The sequence below is a fragment of the Ranitomeya imitator genome, chromosome 1 (genome assembly GCF_032444005.1).
Source record: "Ranitomeya imitator isolate aRanImi1 chromosome 1, aRanImi1.pri, whole genome shotgun sequence".
NCBI lineage: Eukaryota > Metazoa > Chordata > Amphibia > Anura > Dendrobatidae > Ranitomeya > Ranitomeya imitator.
This window is the reverse complement of record NC_091282.1, coordinates 713,236,760-713,258,395: the sequence shown is the minus strand read 5'-3', so window position 1 is coordinate 713,258,395 and position 21,636 is coordinate 713,236,760. Positions and strand designations below refer to the sequence as shown.

The window sequence follows — 21,636 nt, the reverse complement described above, 5'->3', positions numbered from 1 at the left end:
ATCAGGGCATACACTGCTCATGGCCATCCTGGGAACCAGCGCACGTAAGTGTGTTGTGCCTAGAACGTACTGGCTTCTCAGAGAATTTAACTTTGCCCTCAAATGATTCTTAGAATCTATGGTTGTCAAGGAAAACAACAGGGAGATCACAGAGATCGCATTGCTGCCACCAGTTTGTCAGAACACAGCCAGAGAATCATAGAGATCTCCCGGCTGGTACCAAGTTGTCAGGGAACAACACTCCTCCACCGCCACTCGCTAGGACAATTGAGTGACGAGTGATGGATGTGACCACGGCAGCTTCCACTACTAGGCCAGTTATTGGAGAACTCAAAGTAAGCGTATGGTACATACACATCTGGTCCAATATAGATGTATATTATACACACATGCTGTCTGCAACGAGTGTTCAATCGGACTGTATAAAAGACTGGTGGTGGCAGCTAGTTAGTTTTGTTATTGTGAAGCTGGCAGTGACCGTAAGGGGGTATATGTATATGTATACCCCTTTACGGTGGAGCTAGCTCCACCATAACTAAAGGAACTAGAGCTGCCACCACTGGAATGGGAAAAAAGCAGTTTGCTCGCAATTCTCTGTAAATATGGAGACTAGGGCCATAGGGCATCTCCACAAGTCATAAATTGGTCGTCTTTTATATTCTTTTGCAAGCTGCGCCTGAAATTTGTGTTTAGGACTGATCAGAAAACCAACTTTAATTATATGCAGCAGGGGGGTCTCCGCTGAATAAGGATCATGTGAAGTGTCATGGAGTGCTAGCCTTGCTTCAATGTTCACTTATGAGAACTATGAGATGAATTTATAGATTTTACAATTACATCTATGACAATGAAAACTAAATCCAAACTCTAACACGAGACCATACGGAGCCCCTTTAAAAATCATCATCAAGGGGCATGACCTGTTCTGCTACAATGGACCTAAAGGGTGCAGATGGGCATTACAGTGGACATTGCTTTTATTGGGACCTGCCGTAATAGAGCAACACTATAGAAGACAGCAAACAAAAGCATACAGCAGTATGACATTTGACCTGCATTAATGCTATATAAAATATACTGGTAAAAATGAAGGTACTTCACACATAAGTTGGCCAATTCATGAGAGCCCGTTAACCACGACAAGGCGACCTTTCTTTAATGGGACCCCTAAACCTAATATCATGCCTCTCCTGGGGTAAAAGCCTACAAATTTAAAGGGCAGGTAGGAGTCAGCACTAATCACAATGTTAATCCTAACAGCTCCTTAAATTTATAGACTTTTAGCCAGGGAGAGGCATAATAGGTTAGGGTCAAATCAAAAAAGGACGCCTTGTTGTGGCTGATGAGTTCTCATGAAATGGCCAATTATAGAAATGAAGGTGCTTTGCTCATAAAGTACCGTATATTCTATATTTGAGCAATGCTGTTCAAGTTTCATGTGTTGTGCAGTGTGCTGCTGTATTCTTTTGGTTTGTGTGTTATGCAGTCATAGCAGCTTGCACCTGTCCATACATGTTCTATTCTGTTCAGAGGTGCTGGTCAGTTTTTTTTTTGTAACTCTACAGAACACACATTTTAGTATATTTAAAAACTGTCAGTCATTCTGTAACCCCATTAAAAAGAGTTTACCCCGCATCATAAATGGTGAAAGATGCAAACTGAGAGTAAAAACAAGAAAATTAGCAATTTATTTGTTTAAAATCCTCTCTGTTTTCAAGAATAGGTAGGACTTTAATGATATTGTCTATTGATCATTGCCTAGTTTACCAGCCAATTCTTCAAAGCAGGGATCACTGAGCTCTTTGTTATTGAGCTTGTAAGTGCTGCTCTGAGGTTGGTAGGGACATTGGACCTGGCCAGCTGCCGATTCCAAACTGTCAATCAGAAGTGCTCCACTCTTGGACAATCATGAAAACTCAAGGAAGAGGAGCGGTGTGCTCCTGATTAGCAATGATGAGACATAACTTTACACCAAGATAGCAAAGGTAAAACATTGTGTTTAAAACAATATATAATCTATACTATAGAGAAAAAAAGAAGTAAATCTCCAGCGTGAAACTTGGATAAAAGTTCAATTTATTTAGACAAATCCATTAAAATCCTTATTTCATAGTGTTACAGGAAATGATGGGGTACATGATGCGTATCATATCATGTACCCCACATTTGCTGTACCATTATGAAATAAGGATTTTAATGGATTTGTCTAAATAAATTGAACTTTTATCCAAGTTTCGCGCTGGAGATTTACTTCTTTTTTTTTTCTGCTTCAAACTGGTGAGCTGAATTTTTTCCCCTTCCCTTTTTTCTTTGCATACATAATCTATACTATGATTCTATACTATAGTGCTGATGTATTTCCCTTCTACCTGTTTTGCATTAATATAATATAAATATAAATAATGTGTTAGCACATACTTGATATAGGTCAGAGCATTGCCGTCAGGAAATTCATAGGGGTGGCGTTTTCTAAAGACATGACCAACACGGCTGCAGGGAACAATTTCGAGGCTACCTCCACACATCCATACCCGGAAGGAGAGTTCTGCAATATAACAGGTCATTAAATCTCAAGAACTGGACATAATTGTTTAGACAGTAAATACATAAGATTTTGATTTCCATTCAATGTATTAACAGATTGTCTAATATGGCAAGACAAGAACAACTTGAATAATAAGAACATTAACAATACAAATATATCTATAACACATTTAGAACAAAAGGGATTATTCCCATTTTGGTGATTGTTGGCAAATTATTATTTATTTATTTATATAGCACCATTGATTCCATAGTGCGGTACATGGTGGGTTATAATTCCAGATATTGAAACTACACTGATAATGAGAACAGGGATCCCGCAACCAACGTTCACAAACTCAATGCAGTTTCAAGCATCTGCTTTTTCTGTTGCAACCCAAGTGCTACATCAGACAGCCGACCCAGCAGATTTTACATGCCATAAATGTCTCATACCTTTATAAGGAGAATCTGTCACCAGGTTTTTCCTATATAATCTGATAGCAGCCTGATGTAGGGATAGAGACCCTGATTCCAGCGATGTGTCACTTACTAGACTGTGTGTTACGGTTTCCACAAAATCAGTGTTTTATCAGCAGGAGATTATCACTACATGACTAGGTGTCTTGTGCCTCCTAGTCAACTGCTGTGTGTAACCCCGCCCCCAGCATGGATTGGCAGCTTTCTGTGTACACTGTATATTGACACAAAGCTACCAATCAGTGTTGTGGGCGAGGTTATATAGGGCTCATCACTCAGAGCTCTGCTAGATCTGCAGCAGAGAAAACAGGGATTCTATAACAACTGCTGCTGCCCCCAGTAAACCAAGTGACACATCGCTGGAATCATTGGAAAATAACAAATATGAAAAACAGCTGCTATAGAGAGAGGTTAGACTATTATATAGGCACAGTGCTCTAATATTAAGGCATGCAATCTATCCGAAGAATAGTAGCAGTTTATTTTTAGTGAGACTAATGCAATATACTAAATAATGCAGGTGTAGATACGTTAGATTAAAAAGGAAAAGGTAAGCTTGTGTTCAACGTGTATTTTTTGGGTTTGCAAACATGATTGCTAGAACAAAGGCTGCAGCATTGATGGGAAGCCAATGCCCAGTCGGATTGGAACTTAGAGCACCACTCCAGCAGTTTTTCTTTATTTTACCCCTGGAGTGGGGCCACTAATCTAAGATCCCTGTCCCTAGTCTCGTACTCACCAGCCGCCGTCTGCTTCTGTTATTGGCGGCTCTCCGGTCGCCTTCAACAGGTTGTGACCTCTTGGATCGCTCCAGTGTTTTCTGGGGAACTCGAAAGCCACAACTCAATGTAAGTCTATGAGAGACAGAATGAGGCCAGAACGAGGATCTCATAGACTTAGGCCGGGATCACACATACGCGAGATACGGTTGAGTCTCGCAGGTGAAAACCAAGCTCTGGCGCCAGTACTCCGGAGCGGAGCGTACAGGCACAGCAATACATGGAGCTGCACGCTCCGCTTCCAAGTGCCGGCGCCAGAGCTGAGTTTTCACCTGCGAGACTCGGCCGTATCTCGCGTATGTGTGATCCCGGCCTTACACTCAGAGCTTGTGACCGTTACATCTAACTTCCGGTCACAAGATGGCATATTAGGACCAGAGCTGCACTGGTAAGAGCTGAATTATAAAAAATTAAAATATTCCAGTGGTGCTTTAAAAAAATGATTTATTCCAGGAGATTTCTGAACTAAATGCTAACAATGCTGCTGCACACTAAGGGTGCACTACCAATGGCCGATCGTCCGGAACAAGTATTAATAGGAGCGAATGTTCATGAGCAAGCAATCACCGGACAATTAAAAATTATCGTTCTCGGCAGCACATCAACTTATGTAAACAAGTGATGTGCTGCCAAGAACAATGATTCTCTACTGTGCACATAATGATCATTAATATGACTGTTCTGTGTGCATAAAGTTGGGTCGGCAGCGTATCTAAAAAGGCTACTAAATGACTTGCATGTAGCCGATTGGAAGACGTTTTACATCCACAGGTTGGCAAGTGTAGTGGTAAGTTCACACAGGGCGTTTTGCTGCTTTTTTTTTTCTGCAACAAAACCTGATCTTCTTGGCAAGAAAGAAGCTGCGTCAAAAACACAGGTTTAGGTGCGATTTTGGTGCTTTTTTTTCTCTTTGTCCATGCTAATGTCCTTGGATTTTCAGCAGCAAATAATGATACCTGCGTTTTTGCTGCGTTTTTTTCAACACCCATTCAAGTCAATGGGTGAAAAAACGCAGCAAAAACGCTGAAAGAAGTGACATGCTCTATGTCCAAAAAAACGCAGCAAAGCACGAAACACTGATCACACAAAAACCCAATGTGTGTGCATGAGATTTCTGAAATCTAATAGGCTTTGCTAGTATTGTAAAAAGCAGCTGAAAATTAGCATAAAAAAACGCAGCAAAAAAACGCCCTGTGTGAACTTGCCCTAAGCCTACTTTTAAATGAGACTGCAGTATATAGCTCCCATAGTAATCAATGCAGTGTTCTTGTAAGGCTGGAGTCACACATGCGAGTTACACGTCTGTGTCTCGCATGTGAAAAGCAAGCTGTGGCGTCGGCACTTGGGAGCGGAGCGTGCGGCTCCATGTGTTGCTATGCGGCCGCACACTCCGCTCTGGAGTGCCGGCGCCAGAGCAGGGTTTTAACCTGTGAGACACAAACGTATTTCTTGCAAGTGAAAAGGAGCCCTAATACACGGATGCATATAGTCCTCCCGACCATGAAAAAAATGGGGAAATTATTGCGTTTGTTGCAGTAGCCCTATGTCTCTAAATACCCTAGGCAAAGTGGCGGCAGCACTCAGCAATGGCGAAACTCGGCAACAGGGGCACTCAGCAACGGCAACACTCAGCAACAGCGACACTAGCCAACGGTGACACTCAGCGACACTTGGCAACGGCGACACTCGGCAACAGGGGCACTCAGCAACGGCGACACTCAGCAACAGCGACACTAGCCAACGGTGACACTTAGCAACGGCGACACTCAGCAACGGCGACACTAGCCAACGGTGACACTCAGCAACGGCGACACTCGGCAACAGGGGCACTCAGCAACGGCGAAACTCGGCAACAGGGGCACTCAGCAACGGCGAAACTCGGCAACAGGGGCACTCCGCAACGGCGAAACTCGGCAACAGGGGCTCTCAGCAACGGCGACACTCAGCAATGGCGACACTCAGCAACGGCGACACTCAGCAACGGCGACACTCACTCTAGTTGCCCGCTCACCCCCTTTCCCAACTACACTCCTGATCAGGGCATAGACCAAATGCTTCCCAACCAGACATCCGCTGAACATGGCAGTGTTGCTTATAATAAACAGTCTCGGCTGATTCCATCTAAAGCCTACATTTTTCTAATGCAGAGAATACAATATATACTCTGGTTGCCATAGGTACCAAGATTACGTTCAGTAAAAGTCATTTCTGTCACAGAAGTCTTTGGTAAACATCGGGTTAACCGTTTTACAGCCCATCGTCTGTGTAAACTGCGCACATTTACTATTCTGCAGTATATGGGGCTTTAAATCTCTCTCTCTCTTTTTGCCAAGTTAATAAAGTATAATAAAAATCACAGACACACAGAGGAGGCGGCAGCTTCACCCACACATTTGCTACAAATCATAAGATTTATGGGGAGACGCAGGCAGATAAATAGCTGGAAGAATGATTCATCCGTATTTTATGGCGCAAGAGATAAATGGGTCCAAAACTAGCAAATGTATACGGAGTTTACTTTTCCATCAGTGCGGCTTAAGTGATTACTCATCAGCAGCCGGTACCACAGAATATGACAAATACACGCAAATGATCATTTACTATCCATCTGTTATAGGCACGAGAACAAGCAACACTTTCATCCCAGAGAAAGCAGGCGGCAAGGAAGGCAGCGTGGTGCGCATTATATGCAAAGGCTTCCAGATTTAGGGCAGAAAAAAAATGGTGGTGTGCACAAGTCATAATCAATTGTGTTTGCTTGTTTTGTTCTCTTATTATATATTCAATGACTGAAGAATAAATGGAAATCTGGTAATCAGTGCACACGATCGATTTTCTAGTAGAAGTGCCATCCATCATTTTCACAGATAGCACTTGTACCTATGATATTCTATGGGGCCGTGCATATGTCCGATATTGAACCGAAGGGTTACGTAAAAATCTGCCATGCATGTCTATGGTTCCGTGAAAAAAAAAAATACAGATTTTGATGAACAGATATTAAGGACAAGCTGGAGAAACTTTAGTTTTTATTTTTTCTTCTCCCCTTGTATGAGAAAAACTGATGTCAATTAACGTTTCATCAGAATAATCGGTCCATTTTTCATGTATGTGGAGATATCGGTCGTGTGAACCTACCTGCACCAGCAAAATCATCTTACAATCGATCAGACAGTGCAAGATTAATATACGGGCCCTTCACTGTCCAATATATCATCATAATGCACAATTCCACCGTAACTTTTGGTATGTCGGCCTCTGACCCTTTTTCTAGTCAAAAAACACCCTTTCTTTAAAAAAAAGACCCAAAATTAATGTCTATGAGGCTTGGGGGTCTGAGCTGTTCTGTTGTGCAAATTTGATTTTTTTTTTTTTTTTTTTTTTTTTTTTTTTTATACATGCATACAAAACATCTCTGCATGATTTCCCCCCTGAAGGCCTTAAAAAATTGGTCTGTTTGGTCTCTTTATGCAAGAAAGCATCTCCTGATAAATATACATTGCATGTGACACTTTCTTACTAATCTGTGATCAGCAGTGACACTTTGCCGCCTGCACGACTACTGTGGCTCTCCAGAAGAAATACCCAGCCGCACAAATTCGCTTACGCTGCCATGTGACTTCACACCTACTGCACTCCCTCCAGAAGACACAAGACTAAAATAAACTCACCAAAGTTTTCTCCTCCCCAGATGTCCATCTGAGTATCGTACTTTCCTAACTGGTTGAACCATGACTTGTCAATCACAAATATACCGCCAGCAATTACAGGAGTCCTGAAAAAAAAAAAAAAAAAAAGGCAGAAACAAGATAATTATTGTTACCAAGCGGCACTAGAAACATTTTACACTTCGGCCATGTTCCCACAATGATTCATTCAGAAAATCCGTTGCGTTTAAAAGTTCACGTAAAGTGGAAGTGATTTCATGTAAACTTATAATCGCTATCAGTTTAAAGGGGTTGTCCGGCCTTGGGGTACTCTATATGACTGCAGACTTGTGAATCCTCACACCTTGCACACTATGTGCTGTGAGGATTCATCCATGCTGGTGTTGGAAACGGGTGGTCATGTGACCGGAAGTACGCGATTTGCATATTTCCGGCCACATTCTGACTAGACGTGTCTGGCCTTGCTTGATACACTTTCATTGAGCGAGGCTGCGCACGTCTAGTTGGTTTGTGACCACATGTATGCATATCATATACTTACGGTCAGCACCGGAATATTCTCGCAGTGCGCAGTGTGCGTGACATGACTGTGCACAAGTTTACAGTACATAGTGACTGCAGACTTGTACCCCAAATCCATACCAAGCAAAAGAAATTTAAAATAAGCATCAAAAAAGAGGAAAACGCAACAAAATGCAATGACAATAATACATAAAGTGCAACAGTGGTTGTTATGTGTAAAAAAAAAAGCCAGGAACAAATGAAAGCAGGAACTTCGTGATGCGGAGGTCGAAGTAACAAGGCTATTGGGCTTACACGTTATTGGGAATCTGTCTGCAATTTTTTTCTATGTAATGTGAGACTTGCATAATGTAGGAGCAGAGCCCCTGATTTCAGTGAGGTGTCCCTTGTTCAGCAGCTCGCTGTAGATTCAATACAGACAGTGTTTTATCAGCAGGAGATTATCAGTGCAGAACTAGGTGTCTACTGCCAGGCAGTCCAGTTAATCTGGTAAAACCCTGCCCCCACGACTGACAGCTTGTTGACAATGCACAGTATACACTGGACGCTGCCAATCTGTGGTGTAGGCGGGGTTATATACATCTTAGAATTCTGAGCACTTACATTTACAGCAGAGAAAACAGGGATGCTATCAAAACTGCACCAAGCAGTCCAGTAAGTGACACACCACTGGAATCAGGGTCTCTGCCCCTACATTATGTTGCTCTCAGATTACATGACAAAAACCTGCTGACCGATTCCCTTTAAAAGATAGTCATGTATAAAAATTAAGGTGCAGGGTTGATTGTTTCTTTAACGATATCTACTTACTTTGATGATTTCACTTTTAAATTTCCGCATAGAAAATCTGCAGTGGCAAAAACTGCACCAACTGTGCCAATATGCCAAGCAGCATAGGAGAGAGTGGGAGACTTTCAGTTGAGATATAGTACCATGGAAAAGTTTTTGGCAAATATTTCAAAGCAGACTGGGGTTTCAAGATGTGCAGTTCAAGGTTTTTTTTTAAGCTCCAAGAAATAGGCAATGTGTAGGATCATAGGCACCGAAGAAACTTTGTGCAAGAGATTCAACAATATGCACAAAAACATAACTTGCAAAGGAAACTGCACAACCACTAGCCAGAATCTTTGAAAATTCCTGGAAAACAGGAAAAATCCCAGAAGATTAGAGAAGGGCAAATGTTGTCCCTATCTTCAAAGAAGGAAAGAAGATGGAGCCATGTCCCCATAAAACCCATTCCCAAATAAATACACACAGAGACGAAAGTAATGGAATAAAATGGCCGTGAGGTTTTATTTTGGGTTACATAAATAATTAATAAATAACCAATAAATAATGTTCCATATATTAAAATTCCAATAAATTCCAAATTTCCAGTAAAACCAAATCCACAGTGGCGTAGGAAGGGGAGTGCGGGGGGGTGGGGCGTCTTCAGCGCTCTCTGACTCTGCGACGTCTCAGGGCAGAGGGCGCGGTGACGTCATCACTGCGCGCTCAGCCTCTCTGTCCTGAGCGTTGCAGAGCCGGAGAGACGTTGAGTGCACCGGACCTGCGCTGGGAACGGGAGAGGTGAGGATTTTACTTTTTTTTTTTCTTTGTCTGACTGTCTGTCTGGGGGCAATGCTGGAGACCCTGGGGCAGATTTCTGGACAGACTGGGGCAGATTTCTGGACAGACTGGGGCAGATTTCTGGACAGACTGGGGCAATGCTGGACACTGGGGCAGATCGCTGGACACACTGGGGGCAATGCTGGATGCACTGGGGCAATGCTGGAGACCCTGGGGCAGAATTCTGGACACACTGGGGACAATGCTGGACACACTGGGGGCAATGCAGGACACACTGGGGCAGATTGCTGGACATACTGGGGCAGATTGCTGGACACACTGGGGGTAATATGCTGGACACACTGGGGCAGATTGCTGGACAACCTGGGGGTAATATGCTGGACACACTGGGGGTAATATTCTGGACACACTGGGGCAGATTGCTGGACACACTGGGGCAATGCTGGAGACCCTGGGGCAGATTTCTGGACACACTGGGGGCAATGCAGGACACACTGGGGCAATGCTGGACACACTGGGGCAGATTGCTGGACATACTGGGGCAGATTGCTGGACACACTGGGGGTAATATGCTGGACACACTGGGGCAGATTGCTGGACAAACTGGGGGTAATATGCTGGACACACTGGGGGTAATATGCTGGACACACTGGGGCAGATTGCTGGACAACCTGGGGGTAATATGCTGGACACACTGGGGGTAATATGCTGGACACACTGGGGCAGATTGCTGGACAACCTGGGGGTAATATGCTGGACACACTGGGGGTAATATGCTGGACACACTGGGGCAGATTGCTGGACACACTGGGGGCAATATGCTGGACACACTGGGGCAATGCTGGAGACCCTGGGGCAGATTTCTGGACACACTGGGGGCAATGCTGGACACACTGGGGCAATGCTGGACACACTGGGGCAGATTGCTGGACATACTGGGGCAGATTGCTGGACATACTGGGGCAGATTGCTGGACACACTGGGGGTAATATGCTGGACAAACTGGGGGTAATATGCTGGACACACTGGGGGTAATATGCTGGACACACTGGGGCAGATTGCTGGACAACCTGGGGGTAATATGCTGGACACACTGGGGGTAATATGCTGGACACACTGGGGCAGATTGCTGGACAACCTGGGGGTAATATGCTGGACACACTGGGTGTAATATGCTGGACACACTGGGGCAGATTGCTGGACACACTGGGGCAGATTGCTGGACACACTGGGGGCAGGACTTGAGGCATGGGCAGAATGTAGATACGGAGCATGATTGGAGACACGGGGCAGAATGAAAGACATGGGGCAGGATTGGATCATGGGGCAGGATGGATACGATGGAGACTGATGGGGCAGGATGGGGAGATCATATGGTGTAGAATGGATACTCATGAGGGCAGGATGGGAGAATATATGGCTGGAGCCAGGAATGAGATAAACGGGGCCAGGGTGGGGAATAGTATTACCATAGGGGCTAATTAAGGGATGTTATTACTGCAGTGATGTATTCAATTTATTTTTTGAGTATACTGTTTTAAATGGGGGGGCGGTCCTGTTACTGTGCAGAGTGACACTACATCGCCTTTTTTTCTTCATGTGGTGTAATGTAGAAGTTGTTAAAAATTAAGTAATGTGTTCTGCAAGCGGAGCTCGAAATAACTGTGTTATTTCCTGCAGAAACGAGTGCTGGCTGGGAGAAATGATGGCGGTCTGTGCTGGATGAAAGATGAATGAAGGACTTCATCTAGAGACGTCACTGGTGAGTCAGTGTTACCTATACACTGACACTATACACTATATACTATATACAGCGGTCCTGTGTACAATGTCACCAGTGATCACTGTATTACCTATACATTATATACAGAGCTCCTGTGTATAATACCACCAGTGATCTTTGTATTACCTCTACACAGACACTGCATACTAAGTACAGATCTCCTGTGAATACTGGCACTTATGGTGATAGTATTGTGTGTTTTTTTATTACTGATCAGTATTGTAGTATTCAGTCACTATGTGGTGGTAATATGTGGTCTGGAAATTGTGTTGTGGTATTTGTCCCTTGTATGTGCTATTTGGTCACCAAGTGGTGGTAATATGTGATCTGGTGGTATTTGTCCCTTGTATATAGTATTATTCGGTCACTATGTGGTCTGGTCTTGGTGTGGTGGAGTTTCTTCCTGTATGTGATATTATTGGTCTTGGTATAGTGGATTCTGTTGTGTATGGCGGTCATTTGTTCTCTCTGATATTAATTAATTAAAAGTCACAGGTTTGGCATGTGGGGGTGACACCATTAGGCCCAGTGTAAGTTCTACAAAACAGGAAAACTATTTTTGGTAAACTTTGTGTGTATTCAGTGGGGGGGGGGGGGGGCGCCAAACTCGGGAGCAGCCCTGGGCGGCAAAAGCTCTAGCTACGCCTCTGCAAATCCACCCATAACTGAGTGATTTTACCCCACGAATAAAACCATACGACAACTCATAACAAATAAATAAAGGGAGGGAGGGTGGGCTCTTCTTTCTTCGTGCGCCCGCAGACTGAGGTGACAGGAGCTTGACACGGGGTTATATCCCAGAAAAATACAGCCAAAACCGTTACCAGCTAATCAAAATTTGTCAATAAAAGGGTGCACAACCACTGGTCAGAGCCGGCTAGTCTATTAATAGCACACCGGTTACCATTACCTCAAGATTTTCTCCCCAGTAATATAGGAAGAATAAAGTGGGGGTTAGGGTATATGTGGACATGAGACCCCCGCCATATTTCTGTGTGTTTCGGCGGGGGGGCTTACAGGACATTACAGGTGTCATGATCCGGGTCGGAGTTTGCCATGTTTCTCCTTCTCCGGCCTGGTCATGGTGGGGTTAACTATTCCTGCCTCTCTTTGATTCGGAGTGGCTATTTCTCGGTTCTCTTGCTGGCAGCTTGTGTCAGTGATAGTTTTGGGTTTGCTGGACTGCTACCTGTGAAACCCCTGTGTTCCTTTTGCCTCTGACCTCCCTTAAGGCCCCGTCACACATAGCGACGCTTGAGCGATTCCGACAACGATACGACCTGTCAGGGATCGCTCAAGCGTCGCTATGTGGTCGCTGGTGAGATGTCAAACAGTGAGATCTCACCAACGACGCAGCAGCGATGCGGCGACCTGTAGCGACCTGTACAACGATCCTATTTCATGACGATTCAATGGGACGTCCTGTCAGCGAGGTCGTTGGTAAGGTGTCAAACACAGCGATGTGTGTTACCCAGCGGGACCTCAACGATCAAAAAATGGCCCAGGCCATTCCGACACGACCAGCGATCTCACAGCAGGGGCCTGATCGCTGCTACGTGTCACACATAGCGAGATCGCTACTGAGATCGCTGTTGCGTCACAAAACTTGTGACTCAGCAGCGATCTCGCTAGCGATCTCGCTGTGTGTGACGGGGGCTTTACCTGTACCTGACCTGTCTCCTGTACCCGACCTAGTTTGACTTTGGTGTGTATCCCCTCCTTTTGTGATTCGGCTAAAACTCTGACTTTGTCTCCGGTTTCTCGTCTTTGTTACCACACGTCTGTCTGGCTTTTTGACCTTTTGGCTTACTCTTACTCCGTTCTCTTTCTCACGTCTCTGGTACCTTTGCTCCTGGCTTGTTTGGACCCTCGGCTTGTATTTTGACCACAAGTTCTGTTTTCCCCTTTAAACTATACGCTTACCGACTGTTACGGACTTGGCTTGTTTTGACCACTCTCTGTCGCCACCTGGTGGCGCAGTGCAGCGTGCACTGGGCTGCAGTGTGGCAAGTGTGACCTCTTTTTCTGTCATCCACTCTCCTTCGTGGAGACTGCACATACCTGGATTGTTATAACAACACTAGTCCCATAAGGATAATAATAGGGCTAAGAAGAGATCCCACAAAATTAAAGATAAAAATATTTTTATTGTCAATAAATAAAACATAAAAAAACAGTTGATATATTCAAGAATAACCGTAATAAGGGACGCCCCCGGAAGAAGCTGGCGGCGAAACGCCCTTCGGGGTGAGGGGACGCCCGGTGAAGCTCTGCAGCAGGTAATATACCTTCCACAAAACAGTCTTATCTTCCCTGTACATTGAGGCTGGTCTAGCCTATTACACTTAATGTCTATTACGACTTGGGGTGATTTGGATATTCTATTTGTGGCATTTGAATCCAGATTTTCTAGGGTCCTGGGTGTATGGATATGCTGCTGATCTCCACCTATTTTTGTTCTTTGAAATATAGACTTTAGCTGGTATATTTTTAGCATTATTGGTATAGGATCTTTGTTAGCCATTATTATGTATGTAATGCAGTTGGTTGCTATATGCTCAATACCGGAGTCTATATTGTTTTGTGGCGTCCCTTATTACAGTTATTCTTGAATATATCAACTGTTTTTTTATGTTTTATTTATTGACAATAAAAATATTTTGATCTTTAATTTTGTGGGATCTCTTCTTAGCCCCATTATTATCTTTATGGGACTGGTGTTGTTATAGCGTTTTTGAAGTGCCCTAAGCGATTGTTGGGACATTTGGTGATTTATACCTGCATTGTTGTAGCGTGACAACAGGCCAGTGAGCCTCACTTATATACCAGGAAAGATATTTGAACAAATTGTTAAACAGCATATATGTAAGTACTTGGATATGAATACAGTAATTAACCAAATCCAGCATGGGCTTGTAGCAAACAAGTCATGCCAGACTAATCTAGTTTACTTCTATAATGGAATCACTGACTGGGTGGATCAGGGAAATGCGGTAGACATAGTGTATCTTGATTTCAGCAAAGCATTTGATAAAGTATGTCATATTATCCGTATTGAGAAAATGACCAAGTACAGGATTGACAAGGCTAAGGTTAGGTGGATTCATAACTGGTTCAGTGATCATACTCAAGAGTGATAATAAATGGTTGCACATTCAATTAGATAAGTGTTTCAAGTGAAGCACCAGAAGGCTCTATCTTGGCCCCAGTGTTTTTCAACAATTTTAAAAATGATCTAGATAAAAGAACTGAAGGTAAACTAATCAAATTTGCAGACGATGCAAAGCTAGGAGGGATAGCCCACACTAGAGAAGACAGAGATGGTCAGCGACTAATAGAATGGTATTTAACAGGAAGAAATGCAAGATTCTACATCTGGGCAAGAAAAACGAAAATTATATCTACAGAATGGGAAAAATAGACCTAAGCAACAGCACGTGTGAAAAAGGCTTGGGTGGACCAATAGATCACAGACTGCACATGAGTCAACAGTGTGATGCAAAAAAGGCAAACACAGTTCTATGATATATTAAGAGAAGCATAAAGTCTAGATCACGTGAAGTAATTATCCCCCTCTACTCCTCCTTGGTCAGACCCCATCTGAAATACTGTGTCCAGTTCTGGGCTCAACATTTAAAAAAAGACATTGAAGAACTGGAGCAGGTTCAGAGAAGAGATACCAGGATGGTGAGAGGCCTGCAAAGTATGTCCTATGAGGAACGGTTAAAGGATCAGGGAATGTTTAGCTTGCAAAAAAGAAGGCTAAGAGGACACTTAATAGCTGTCTACAAATATCTGAAGGGCTGTCACAGTGTAGAGGGATCATCATTATTCTCATTTGCGGAAACACATGAAGCAATGGAATGAAACTGAAAGGGAGAAGATACAGATTAGATATTAGATAAAACTTTTTGACAGTGAGGGCGATCAATGAGTGGAACAGGCTGCCACGAGAGGTGGCGAGTTCTCCTTCAATGGAAGTCTTCAAACAGAGGCTGGACAGACATCTGTCGGAGATGCTTTAGTAAATCCTGCATTGAGCAGGTGGTTGGACACAATGACTCTGCAGGTCCCTTTCAACTTTAACGTTCTATGATTTTTTAAACAACTGGTGTGAAGAAATATGGCAGCAGGTGTCTGGACTGATGAATTAAAATGTGGAATATTTGACTCAAATAGAAGGCAGTTTGTTCCCAATGAGCTTGAGTATAGTACGATGAGAATCTGCAAGAACAGTGAAGCATGGTCAAGGTTCCTTGGAAATTTGGGGCTGCATTTCAGCAAACTGAGTTCAGGATTAATGATGTCCTCAATGCTGAGAAATACAGGCAGATACCTATCCATCATGTAATACCATAAGAGAGGAATCTGATTGGCTCCAAATGTATTCTGCAGCAGAATAATGACCCCCAAACATTGCGAACTATCTTCAGCACAAAGAAGAACAAGGAAACCTGATCTCAGCATCATCCAGTCTATCTGGGATTACTTGAAGAGACAGAAGAATTTGTGCAATCCTACCCATCTGCCTAAAACCTTTGCACAGTACTGTATACAGTTCACAGATTTAATGTAGTTATATGCAAGTAAAAAAAAATTGCCTTCACACTCGCACACTTTTTTTCTAAAAAAAAAAAAAATACATGTAAGTATGCAAATTCTTTCAATTTTTAAGCTTTTTTTGGCGCATTTGCTTAAAAAATTTTTTTTCTATACTATGTTGTGCATAAATATGTGATTCTTCAGAATTTGTTTTAGTCTTTGCCTGATGAAGAGACGTATGTAGTCTCGAAAGCTTGCAATTTGTTACCATCTTTTCAGTTAGCCATTAAAAGGCATCAACCACTGAGGACTTTCAATTCTAAATATTTTTCTGTCTTTTTAGTTGCGTTCTTAAGATTAGGAATCCTATGATTCATAAGTTATGTGATTGCCAATCTTTTATTTTTTTAGAATCCCCCCAAAAAACACAATGGAGATCTAGTAGTCTACAGTATGCACAATTACAAAAATGCTCGTAATTTTGTCAATCCTGGGCAGAAATTATTCTGTCCCCGGGGCCTGTGGCTGCAAATATGGCTCTGTGAGATGCTGAATCTCTTCACCCTACTTACAATTGGCGACGGTCACAGATAGCTTAACTCAGCTGCAGGCACACATGTTATGAAGAATCCAGAAGAGACTTTGATTTCTTTAAGAATTCTTGTTGAATGCATACAAACAGCAGCAGGTAAAAAAGACTTTCTTCAGACAAGCTGAAAGCACATGTGCTTCTAATGAAGCCAAGATGGAGACTGAGACACAGGGAGAAGTGACATGACACCCAGCAGAGGGAGACAGGGAGACAGAAGGGACAAACTTCATGCAAAGAGAGGATTTCAGCTATGCAAAACACAGGAACACATAGCAACAATAAACAACATGAGAAACTGCAAAAAAGCATGTAAAATGTACAGGACAGTCTGTAAAATGTCTCATTCATGGGACATAACAGAAATAATGAGGGGAAAAAAAAGGGGGTAGAGAGCGCTACCTGAGCGTAGCAAGTATGATAAAGTCAATGATTCTGTAAATTGTATATGCTCACCTGAGCCGGTTGTGCAGGATAGGCACGACACAAGAAAAAAAGTTTGCATGTGGTTGGGACCTTGGGCCGTGGAGATGAAAAGCTCTGTGAAAATGCTCGCAAAATTAAATCCGTAAAAATAAAAATGTAGGTATTGTAATTGATATTTTCCCAAGGAAACATTTTACTGCTGCATTATCTGCCACACAAATGCAGCATTTTTAAGCTGTGGGTGAAGGCATCCAAAATGTTGCCTCTTCCAACCACTAATGGACGAAACTCATCATATACGAACCTGGCAGCATTTAATAAAAAACTGAACCAAATCATAGACAATTATAAATCACTGAGTTCACTATCTCTCCCGGTTTTTTATAATGCCCCAGGTAGGAAAGCATAGGAGACAGATCTAATAAAAGAACATATTAATAGTTAGAAGAGAGGTAGCGCTCACCGTATGGAGGACGTTGGGTCTGTGCGGGACATTTTCTGTTCTATGGGAATCTGTTCCCACTTAAAATGTAGACTCCAGTCAAAACCTAATAAGAAAACAGTAAAACCATAAGCAGCGTGCATTGGGTTTTTTCTTACGTAGCAAGTTTATTCTCATTTTAGGATAATTGGCAAAGTCATGGCTGCAGAAGTCATCTTCACCTACTATCTTAGACTATTAATTTCAACATGGCAAAAGATGGGAAGTCTCTAGTAAAAAAAACAAACATCTAAACCACTAACAAATAAGACTCGAATCCCCTCCCTCCCCTACTAGTTGTGCCATCCTACTACAAGTATTGCACTACAGATATACCACATTAAAATACAGTGGGCGAAATAAGTATTGAACTCGTCACCAATTTTTTAAGTACCGGTAAATATATTTCTAAAGGTGCTATTGACATGAAATTCTTACCAGATGGCGGAAACAACCCAACCAATTCACACAGGCAAAGAAATCACCATAGATGTCCATAAATTAAGATATGTGTAATAAAGAGAAATGAAGCAGGGAAAAAGTATTGAACACATGAAGAAAAAAGAGAGGTGTAAAAAGCCAAGGAAAGTCATGACACCAGCAGAAATTTATCAGTAATTGGAAAGCAATCTTGCCACTTGTTGAAAAATAATATCAGCTGGTTTCAACTGATGACCTATAAAAAGGTATCTCATTAACAAGGTGCCACACAAGAAACATCTCATGATAGGTAAAACCAGTGAACTGTCTCAAGATCTTTGCAACCTTATAAATGGAAAACATACTGATGGCATTGGTTACAGAAGGATTTCTAACCTACTGAAGGTTACAGTGAGCACTGTTTCTCTGTAATCTGTAAGTGGAAAGAACATCAATTTACCACAAACTGGTGACAACCAGGTGCTCCCCACAAGATTTTAGATAGAGGGGTGAAAAAAATTATCAGAAGAGTTGTCACAGAAAGACCTTGAAATAAGCAGGTACAATTGTTTCAAATAAACCAAGAAATAATGCACTCAATCGCCATGGCCTGTATGCACGCTCACCACACAAGACTCCATTGCTGAACAAAAAGCATCTTTAAAGTTTGCTTAACAACATTTAGACAAGCCTGGGAAATACTGGGAAAATATAGTCTGGTCAGATGAGATCAAAATTGAATTACACACCATTTTTGTAGGCTAAAAGTCACTGCATATCACCCCAGAAACACCATATCAACAGTGAAAATTGGAGGTGGGAACATCACGGTGTGAGGCTGTTTTTCAGCATACAACACTGAATAACTTCATATAATTGAAGGAAGGATGAATGGACAAATGTACTGAGACATTACTTTTCTGTCCCAGGCTCCATGGGATGAGGGAGGGGACAGACCAGGGATTAACAGGAGCATAGTGTGGTTGGAGACTCGGGCGTCTGCACCATCAAGAGTACCCTCGGGATGGGGATAGTTAGGATCCTAGTTTCAGGGACAGTTTGAGCCACCCACCAGACAGCGTGACAGGATTGTTACTGATATCTGGTGAGAATTCAATATGTGATATTTCATGTCAATGTGTGATAGGCTGGACAGTGGCACCAAGCCATATTAAGGGAGTCTATAGCAAGCTCTCAGTGGTGCCTAACAACCTCTGATCTGTGTGTCTTTAAATGGGGTACGACAGGGCTATACATCTACTTTTGCCCTACCTCCAATACAGTGTTCTGTGCGCAGGTGTCTCAAGACAAGGGTGAAATCCTTCCAATTTTATACCTGCACTGTTTTCGCCATGGGCACTTTATGCAATATCGTTCTTTCAATTTGTGGTTGTGTGTGTGTAGTATGTATTGTCTGTTGATGGGTTGTCAACAACTAAAGAGAAAAAAGCCAGCTCACCGAGTAGCCACCGCAGGTGCACGGAACTCCACGTAGATCAGCGTGGTCATCAAATGAAGAAAAAAAGAAAAAGAACCGTAGTAATCGAAACACGTCGCTGTTTGTGTCCCGGTGTGCGTCCGGAGAGCATGTCCCCACTGCTTTTATATTGGCAAAATAAAGTTTCAAGATGGAGCTGGAACGACTTTTTCTGTTGATGGGTTGTGTTAAAGGTTAAGTTTTGGTGTACTCTTTGCTTAGTACCAAGAGGAAACCCATGTAAACACAGGGAGAACATACAAACTCCTTGCAGATGTTATCCTCAGTGGGATTTGAACCCAAGAACCCAGCGATGCAAAGCAACAGTGCTAACCAGTCACACATATGGTTCAGTTTTTACACTAGCGTAAATCAAACAGTTTTGCATCCATTTTTTGTCTAACACCATTTAAAAAACAGAAGGTAAAATGCTTGAATTTTTTTTTTATCCATTGACTCTTCGAAATACACCAATTAAAAAACGACGAAACACAAATGGAACTCTGAAGATGAAAATCGCAAGGTGTCGTTTTTAACAGATCCCCACACTGCTGGTATTATTCTGATATGTTTTGCAAATAAAACTCGGCTATTAAAAGCAGAGCATCTGATAGTGGTGGAAGTTTGAGTGTGACTCGCCTAATTCGTTAAGAGACGCCTGATTCCTCTTAAATCAGGGGACGTGGAGTAAGATTTGTGGCATAGGGAAAGCCACAGTTTGCCATAAATTTGATGAGCAGGGGTCGCCCTGTCCCATCTCTATCCACTTTCTCAGAGTTGGCCAAAACTGGCATGAAAAAGCCAAAAAATTTTTGCTCAAAGCTTTTAATGCTCTTGTATTCTGGCATAAAATCTTTAATGAATTAAGGGCAGAAATCTCACTAATCCGACAATCTGATCTTTTTTTTTTTTTTTTTAAAGAGGATGAGTGTAAGGATCAATGAAACTTTATAAGTCAATGCGCTGTACATTTAAACAACGGAAAGCCACAGACGTGTAGAATGGATGTGTGAATGTACCTTCTACTTCAAGAAACACATTTAATATCACTCTAGTGCTCTCAAATCCAATCCAGCATGTGTGCAGAGCAGGATGTCAGTCAGAGTAATGGGAGTGATTACAAAGCAATGATGGCATAGCTGACTGATCGCTGCCCTAATAACTGGAAGCAAGCAGCTGCAGGGAGAATATAACTACATTTTCTCACTGCAGCCACACTTCCAATTAGGCTGTCACATTTACCTGCAGAATACCACGTACAGCTGCAGGTAAATACCGGTTGTTTTTGCCGACTGCATGCACGCAGTCACATGCAGACTAGAGTCCGCTATGTCTTGTAATGGTCTATTGAGCACATCAGCTGCGAATTTAGTTGGCATGTGAATGCAACTGCTGGTACCTGCAAGTAGAGCCGAATCCTAACAGTGCATTTGTCCGTGGGTGTACAAACCCATCAACCTTTCTAAATCTGACCAAGTGAAACATATATTTAAGACATATATATATATATATATATATATATATATATATATATATATTTAAGACCCCAAAGCCAAAAATAAAATGTAGAAAAAAATTACAAAGTAAATAAAACTCAGACGACATGGCATAAAGTATTACAGAATCTTACTCACCACCCCTGAGATCTGCAGAAGCTGCCAGATAAGCAAAGTTGTCCAAACTGATGACATCAATAATTGGACTAACAACACGGGTGTGATCCTATGTAAGACATGAAATATCAACACACATACAGTACAGTCTAAGAGGAGTCTGCTAGGAAGTCTCATTAGGATTTTAAAGGGGGTTTTCCACTACTCATGCATTGATACCCATACTAAGGGCTTGTGCACTTGACAGTGTTTTGGTCCGAGTGTGGAAGAAGGACTTAAAAAGGACCGCCTGATGACATCCCAAAACAAAAGGGAGTCTACCAACATGAAGCATCAAATGTGACAGAAAAACCAAGGGCAAAAAATGAAGGTAGCTTAAAACATTTTTGACAAAAGGAATATTGGAGAAGGGTTTACTTTTTGTACGCTCTGTCCTTTTCAATATAACTTCTGGAGGACACACCCTTTAATGATAGTAGCGAGAGATAAAACCTTTGATAGCAACTTACCTCCTTGACTCTCTGAAGTAGAGGTTGAAGCCACTCATTGTTGACCTCACAGTGACTGTCCAAGAAAGTTAGAATACCAGCAACAGCTGCCTCAGCTCCTCGGACTCGAGAACGGATCAATCCTAAAAGCAAATCCGAATAATAAATCAGGAGTCAAGATTTTAGCTATTTTCATCCTGACCTTGCACTAATAAAGGCTGTATGGAAGTCAGAATAAGTGGCTCTGTCTTAGGATTCCTATTAGAGCTTTACTTT

General features: G+C 42.5%; 1 protein-coding gene across 1 annotated transcript in view; it reads right to left on the bottom strand.

Moving 5' to 3' along the window:
- The window catches only part of GALNT16 (polypeptide N-acetylgalactosaminyltransferase 16), a 207,252-nt gene that overhangs the window by 37,638 nt on the left and 147,978 nt on the right, over positions 1 to 21,636 (bottom strand). The window contains exons 6-10 of the mRNA XM_069732323.1: positions 21,382 to 21,503; positions 20,894 to 20,981; positions 17,345 to 17,429; positions 7,454 to 7,557; positions 2,419 to 2,545 (exon numbers count right to left, since the gene is read on the bottom strand). Of these exons, the coding sequence (XP_069588424.1) occupies positions 2,419 to 2,545; positions 7,454 to 7,557; positions 17,345 to 17,429; positions 20,894 to 20,981; positions 21,382 to 21,503 (526 nt within the window). The remainder of the gene's footprint in view (positions 1 to 2,418; positions 2,546 to 7,453; positions 7,558 to 17,344; positions 17,430 to 20,893; positions 20,982 to 21,381; positions 21,504 to 21,636) is intronic.